The sequence below is a fragment of the Mastomys coucha genome, unplaced genomic scaffold (genome assembly GCF_008632895.1).
Source record: "Mastomys coucha isolate ucsf_1 unplaced genomic scaffold, UCSF_Mcou_1 pScaffold5, whole genome shotgun sequence".
Taxonomy (NCBI): Eukaryota; Metazoa; Chordata; class Mammalia; order Rodentia; family Muridae; genus Mastomys; species Mastomys coucha.
In genome coordinates, this window is record NW_022196911.1 from 40,933,888 (window position 1) to 40,941,956 (window position 8,069).

The 8,069-nt window shown below is 45.1% G+C and overlaps 1 protein-coding gene across 1 annotated transcript in view; it reads left to right on the forward strand.

The window, feature by feature from the left end:
• The window catches only part of LOC116078638 (WD repeat-containing protein 26-like), a 61,734-nt gene extending 57,352 nt beyond the window's left edge, over positions 1-4,382 (forward strand). The window contains exon 3 of the mRNA XM_031353999.1: positions 4,248-4,382. Coding sequence (XP_031209859.1) covers positions 4,248-4,382 — 135 coding nt within the window. The remainder of the gene's footprint in view (positions 1-4,247) is intronic.
• Positions 4,383-8,069: the final 3,687 nt, after the last annotated feature.

The following is an 8,069-nucleotide window of genomic DNA, read 5'->3' on the forward strand; positions in this document are numbered from 1 at the left end:
AAAAAGTCAAAAACACATCTGTCATACAATTTAGTCATTCCTCTCTTAAGTCCATATATACAGTACCCTACACTGAAAGCTTGCACTCACATAAAGACTTGTACACAGTGTTCACACTAGCTCTCCTTGGACTATCGCAGCACCGGAAATAATCTTATTTGCCATCAACAGATAGACAAACTGAAAATCCATCTAATGGACAGCTGCTCAAAAATGAGAGAAACCACTAACCATGCACACTACATGAATGAATCTGGAAATAGCTACAATGAGGAAAAGAAGCCACTGCATGGAGGAAAAGAAGGTGCTGCATGGTTCCCTTTGTGTGAAACCTTTTATTCTCTTTGACTTTACAAGTTCACCTCCTGAGCAACTTTTAGGTAAACATTAACAAGCATTTTCACATGTCTACAACTTTCCCTCTAACTTGGTTTATAATGTTTGTTTGGTTTTAATTGCTTTTTATGATATCATCCCATTTTGTAATAAAAAAATTAATGTATATTATTACAATGTAAGGCCTTAGAGGTAATATCGATCTATGAACATGAGTTCCTTATATGTGCAATATGCCTGCAATCAAAGTATTCAGGAGGCAGGAGGATCAAAAGAAAAGAAAAGAAAAGAAAAGAAAAGAAAAGAAAAGAAAAGAAAAGGGAAGAAAGGATGGGGAAGGAAGGAAGGAAGGAAAGGAGAAAGGAAGGAAGGAAGGAAAGAAAGAAGGAAGGGAAGATTCAAGTCATCTTTGACTATATAATGAGTTAGAAGCCAGCCTAGGGGATATGTGACACCCTGTCTCAAAAAATAATTTTTAAAAGACAAATATAAAAGAAGGGCACTGTTGAGCAATAGGAACAATAATCCATAAAGCACACCCAAACAAAACAATGAATGCAAAAATCTGTCTAAGGGAAACATAGGAAATTAAAAAATAAAAAATCTTGCAGAGGCTATAGGGGATAAAGTTCACCGCATGTAGCAGGCCCAGCACCAGCACATAGACTTTCACATTTAATTTAAAGAAAAAAATTAAAATAGGGGCTGGAGAGATGGCTCAGCGGTTAAGAGCACTGATCCTGAGTTCAATTCCCAACAATCACATGGTGATTCACAACCATCTGTAATGGGATCCAATGACCTCTTCTGGTGTGCCTGAAGGCAGTGACTATGTACTCACATACATTAAATAAATAAATAAATAAATAAATAAATAAATAAATAAATAAATCTGTTTTAAAAAAAAATTGAGATAGAACAGTCTATGTATCCCAGGCTAGCCTAGAACTCAGGCTTCCCCTGCATCAACCTCCACAGTACTGAGACATGGAGCATGCATCAACACACTAGGCCCTGACATGTCATCTTTAAGGTGTTCATCTTGCTATTGGATCCTAGGCCAGAGGCCTGATTCTGTGGGTTCAACAGTGGACCAGGCTCAGTGAGTCACTGCAACTCAGCTGACCAAATAACAACCCGCCCCAGTGAAGCAAGCAAAGATCGTGTTCAGTGCAGTCATACTTGGAAGGAACAGAGAGTCTTCGGAGCACTGATAAGAAGTCAGGCTTCTGTGCAGAGTAGCAGCTTCTGTACAGAGGTCAGGAACGCACACGCAGTCAAGCAGCCTTTCAAACTGTGGGCTGGTTCATCCTTATCTCGGGATGGTTCTGCAGAGTCTCATCAGCAATCAGCCAGCACTACTGCCTGGGGACAGTTTCCTCCCCGTCACAAGATGTGTGTATTGATGAAACCTGTTTTTCCTGGAACCCAAGATAACTACAGGGAAGAATGACTCAGAGAAGGGACAAGTCAGACCCGCAAGATGGAGTCAGTTAGGCCTTCAGATTAAGGTAATTTAATCTTCAGATTAAGGTAACTTAAGACTGGAAACGTCTAGGTAGCATCCAGGTAATCTGGAAGAAGGCTTAAACACTGAAGGTTGATAATTTGCTGAGTCAGCCTTAGGCTGGACTCAGGGGTAAGAGGCATTGCCACTTTTAGATCAAGAACACCCTAGTAAAGAGTCAAGAAGGACTCTAACCCGAAGGTCAAATCAGCCAAGGATACAGATGCTAAATAAAGACAGAAAGGCTCAGATTTTAGTTACCCATCAGACACCTACAGGACCACATAAAGGGTCAGCACTTTTTGGCAAAAGCAGCCTACATCCCTGTTTCAGTCCAATTAACCTGTTTACAGAGTGGAGTGTAATAGATTGTTGGGAATGTTCCTTTTGTTGTTATTATTTGTTTGTTTCTGGTTTTCTTGTGTGTGGGGGGGGGGGGGTTGTTGTTGTTTCTGGTTTTCTAAGACAGGGCTTCTCTGTGTAGCCCTGGCTGTCCTGGAACGTGTTCTGTAGTTCAGGCTGGCTTCAAACTCAGAGGTGAGAGCTGTCTCTGCCTCCTAAGTGCTTGGATTAAAGGTGTGTGCATCACCGCTGGTCCAGCTGCAAGCTTCCTCCTTGTCCGTTCCCCTAAGCAGGCACCACTTCTCTAAACAGACAGGAAGCAAATATGAAAAGGCTGTGGGTGGGAAGGGTCACCACACCACCACGCTGCTTTGAACACCCAATTACTAATCTTCCACCAGCACTCACTGGCCGCAAACAGTCCAATCTCCACCCAAACTCTACCCTTTCTTCTTCTTCTTCTCCTTCTCCTTCTCCTCCTTCTCCTTCTCCTTCTCCTTCTCCTTCTCCTTCTCCTTCTCCTCCCTCTCCCTCTCCCTCTCCCTCTCCCTCTCCCTCTCCCTCTCCCTCTCCTTCTTCTTCTTCTTCTTCTTCTTCTTCTTCTTTTTTGGTTTTTTGAGACAGGGTTTCTCTGTGTAGCCCTGGCTGTCCTGAAGCTCACTTTGTAGACCAGGCTGGCCTCGAACTCAGAAATCCACCTGCCAGCCAAGCGGGGGTGGCTCACACCTTTAATCCCAGCACTTGGGAGGCAGAGACAGGCGGATTTCTGAGTTCGAGGCCAGCCTGGTCTACAGAGTGAGTTCCAGGGCAGCCTGGGCTACACAGAGAAACCCTGTCTCAAAAAATCAAAAACAAAACAAAAAAACAAAAAAACAAAAAACAAAAACTCTCCCAGAAATCCACCTGCCTCTGCCTTCTACCTTCCTTCTAACCACCTATCCTATTACCAAGCCTTTCAGCCTCCCACTCTGCCCATGGCCACTTGGTTCTTGTTTGTTCCTGGATAGCCCCTGGTTATATGCCACCTGTTATCAGCAAGCATCTCTTTATGGAGGTACAACATGCTTCTGACAATCACGGGACAGAGTTTTTTTCCTTATTACTGTGCCAGCCCCTGGATGCCCTAGCCATTGCCCAGAAATATCTGCTAATCAACTGGCAAGATGAGGACCTCGTGGGCACTTCTGGGCCTGACTTTTCATGGAGATCTTGAAGGAACACAGAGTTTCTCTGACGGCTAGCTGACTCGGCCCTTCATCATTTGTAGAAGGACAGTGCTTACATAGACATCATCCTGAGTTGCCTTGCCTGGTTTTGGTTTGTGACTAAGTCTCACTTTATCTTCTTATACTTTAAGTGGTTCTACTTCCTCTTGTGCCTGAGGCCAGTAATGCTCATTGGTAAGTACCATGAGGACTGACCGAGGGAAGTACCTGAATTGGAAAGTACATGAGGACTTGAAGAGCCAAGAGCAGGACAAAATCACAAGCATGAATGGGTTGATAATATGAGATCGCTAGTGCATGCAAATTTTTATCTAGAAGAACCACTAAGAAACATGGTGGGGGAGGGATTTTGCACACACTTCATCCTAGTACACTGCCTGAGTCTGTAGAGTCCATCCAGTTGAATTTATACTTATAAAAATTGTTTGATCTTTCCCTAGTTAAATTCTATTTTAACTAGGCATCCTCTATTTGTATTTGCTAAATTGGCAACCTTACCCCTAAGGTCCATGTGACAATATCTGGACAGGCATTTCACTATTGAAAATTAACTGGTATCTAGTAAATACAGGCCAGAGACACACAAGGCAGAATCAGTCCAGAGTAATCTGGCCCCAAATATCAATAATGCCACCATCAAGGGAGCCCGACTTAAGTGAGAGGGTAGTACTGGTCTATAACCCCAGCATTCAGGAAAGTAAGGCAGAGAGTGGGGCAAGGATATAGCTCAGTGTTAGGGTGCCTGTTTTACATGTATGAGGTCCTGGGCTCTAATCTCAGTATTGCAAACACACAATACCTCACTTAGATCATAAGAGAAACTCATTGTCTTGAAGATAGGTGTGATAACATACGCCTGTAATCTCGACACTTTTGTGGCGGGAGCAGGGGTGGAAGGAGAAACAGAGCATGATCCAGACCACTATGGAGGAAGACCGGAAGCCCTTTCAGACCTGGGCTTCCACCAATGAAGAAAGCATGCTTGAGACAAGCCCTTGCTGTACAGACAGAAGGGGCAGAGCATAGAAATGCCCTGAAATAGGCTCTGCGCCTCCCCCTGCTGTGGTTTTTTTTCTCCCCACTCACGAGCCCACTTCTGTTCTGGGCAGTGGTTTCCCTTCCTTAAGAAACTATATTTCTGTCTCTAACCGCATGTCCTCAGCCCAATCATTCTGGTGCCCTGGACCACAAGAGCCCAGAATAAGATGGTCTCTAAACTTGGATCTGCAGCCCTTTGCCAAGCATGTTTCTTCTTTTATCTCTGTCGGATGCTGGCCAAAAGTCTGAGTACGCTTGCCCTCCAGCTCGGTGCTTTGGTGCTTCATGACTCCTTCTCTGAAGGCCCCTCTCCATCTAGCATGCAGTTTTATACAGCCCTCTATCCATCGCTGAATACCAGCTGTCTCAGACCCTAACTCAAAAAGGCATGACTTTCTCTGCTCGTTCCTCCTCACGCTCTCTCTCTCTCCTTCCTCTCAGCAGCTGCTGACATTTACACTCGACTATCCAAGTCACTTTTCTCCCAATCTCTAATTGTCCTTGGACTCCCTTCTGGGTCTGTTTTTCAATCTTTGTATGAGTGAGACTGAGAACTTGAAAAGAACCCAAAATTCCCCTCACATTTGGGAGGTAGAGGAAGGAAGATCAGCAACTCCGGGGTCATCCTTGACTACAGAGCAAGCTGAGGCCAGCCTCTGCTACATTAGAAGGAGGAGAAGGTGAAGGGTAAAAGCTGGAGTTGGGGGGGAAGAACAGCAATGAGGGAGCAGGAAGGTTTGAAGGGAGCCTGGGCTGCATAGCAAGACACTGTCCCCTAGGAAGACAATGTCACTGCAAAGTATCCAGTATCCAGCTGGGCGTGTAACTCAGCCATAGGGCACCTGCCCCAACCCCTACCAACAAAAACGCAGTGTCATTAAAATACCACAGTAGGATAACATACCCTTAAATACCTATAGGTCTCTTAACCACTCCACTCCCATCCCCTTTGAAAATGTGTTTGCAAAGTTTATTGTGAATCTCTAAGCTACTAAAAAGTAGAGCTTTGGTGGGGGGGTAGGGGGGGGACTTGGGGGAGCATTCATTTGTACTTGTTATTTGTTTTTGCAGTGTGGGAGTGGAACACAGGGTCCTTGCCCATGCAGTGCTAAACTGCCCCATTGAGTTCTAGGCCTGCTTTGAAACGAGTATTTTATCGTGAGGAAACACCCCTGCCTCCTGCACAGGAAGAGATTATAACAAAATCCTCACTGCATTTGGTAGAGGGAACTCAGAAATATGACTGGATATTCCAGGCTCTCACAGAGCCTTATGGAGGAATGAAAACTGCTAAATGAAACCAGTGCACTTCCAACAAAGCCACCTTCCCCTTTTCAACTCTCTGAAGAGGTCCACTGCAAAAGTTGTGTTTGTGTGTGTGTGTGTGTGTCTATCTGTCTGTCTGTCTGTCTGTCTGTCTGTCTATCTGTCTGTCTCTGTGTCTCTGTGTGTCTGTGTCTGTGTGTATATGTGTCTGTGTATCTCTGTCTGTCTGTCTGTGTGTTTCTGTGTGTCTGTGTCTCTGTGTGTCTGTGTGTCTGTGTCTGTGTATGTATGTGCCTGTGTGTCTCTCTCTCTGTGTGTGTGTGTGTGTGTGTGTGTTTTCCAGAGAAGATCAAAAGTTTTCACAGCTGATTAGCATCCAGAAAGCAACAGCCTGCTTTAACCTTGAGATGCAAATAGTCAAAGATTGTCAAGGGATCTAAAGGGCTGGCGGATTTGATGGAAGATCAAATTCCCGACATTTCTAGGGCAATTAGTTTCACATGCAAAGTCACCAGAATGGGCTGCCCACTCTCCAACCGCAGTAAAGCCCTGATAAGACTGGGGAGCTTTTCAGACTTCGGACTAATTGGCCCGCACCCACCCAGCAGAGTTCATTATCCTTATCCCCAGCTCTTAGAATAGAGAATGTGAACAGGGATTATTTTTTTTGCTCTACCTCTAAAGGACCCTCCTTTTAAATACCTGTCTGCTTCAGATCGCTATACTTAAACTCCAGGTACCACGAGTAGGTATTGTGCTGCTAACTATTCACAGGACTGGAAAGAAAAGGTCTACAATGAAGTCAAGTCTTTTTGCAGACTTCTCTTAACAGTCTACCTGAAACGCGAGTCTTAGCCTCAAAAAGGCTTAATGGCTCTGCACTATTATTCGACCGTTACAGAAATCAGGGAGGAAGTTGCTGTCACTTCCAGCCCAGGACTTTGGAGCATGAACTAAATGGATTTTGAAAGCTCTGATTGCTAAGCTACTTTCCTCATGCCTGTACCCCATAGCTGACTTCTCCCCCTGTGCAATGCTGTCTGTGGTGGACAAGTTCCAGCCACGTGGCCAAGGGCACGGGGTGACTCGGAAAGTAGTCCATTGTCAGGATACATTTTTCTACTCAGATATCTGGTTCTACATACCCTTTGTCATTGCCTTGGCTCTCTGAAGGGGTCACCCATCAGCATCTTCCAGGGCCACTGGATGACTAGAGGTCTTCCGTAGGGAGGTCCTGCATGCCTGACAGGTATGTGATCACCCTGGATGCTACTCTCAAGGGTGTTTCCACTCTCTTACACTGATGAGGTTGTACCATATTAGAGCTGGCAGTCTGCTCTCTCAGATTAGCCAGAGGACACTTGTGAAGACCTCCCCTTAGGGAATATGGCCAGCAGGAGATGCTGGTAGCTGGTGGGACCAAAGCCCAACAGCACAGATTGCCACTGGCACCTCTACCGTTTTTGTTGTTGTTGTTGTTTTTGGGGGGGAGGTTGGCATTCTTCTCATGTTTCATAAAGAAAGGGGTGTCTCAGGAGATGGAGACTAGAGAGATGGACAACAAAATTCACAACTAAAGAAGCCATCTGACTAAAAGCCTGCAAACCCTTCCCTGCCTAGGCTACATGTTTGGGACAAAAGAAAAAAAAAGCTTGTAATATACAAATGTGTAGCAGAGGAGCAGATTCTATGTAAATGACCTATGAGGAGGGTCATGAGCCTCCCTGGCCCAGTAATCTGGGGCCTTTCCCCCCTCTCGGTAGTTCACTTCTATTTTCAGGAATGCCTTCATCTTTTTAATGTGCCATCTCTGCGTCTATCTCTAGCTTGGTATCCCAGAGTGTCTACCTGGGATTCTTTTTCCAAGACAAGGAAGAGCCTGCGTATGTCAGCAGGTGTCCTCCAAACTCTCTGCTCTGCACTCAGTAACAACAGGACAGAACAGGCTCTGTATGGGGTGCGCGGCGCTGGCTATGCTTCCTGGAGCGCAACAGTCAGGTGTGGCCATTAAGAACGAGGCTCTTATCTCTCTGTCACTTTGCTAACTTGGTGACCTTCTAGAAAGTTATTTTTTAACTGTAGTTTCCTCGTGGATTTGTGTGAGCTAATACATTTTGAGCTGAAGTGGGCAATAAATGAACCGCTAATGTGTGGTGAGCCCTCAGTTAGCGCGACCTTGGGAAGAGCTGATAGCAATGTGAGCTAAACTCATCCTTTGCTCCCATTCCATGACATTCACAAAAAATGAGCAGCAAAACAACAAAACCTGATGATGTCTCAATCTCTTGCTGGCCTTTTTTTTTTCTATTTCTAAAACCATAATCTTGACCTACTCCCTTCTCTCTCTCTCTCTC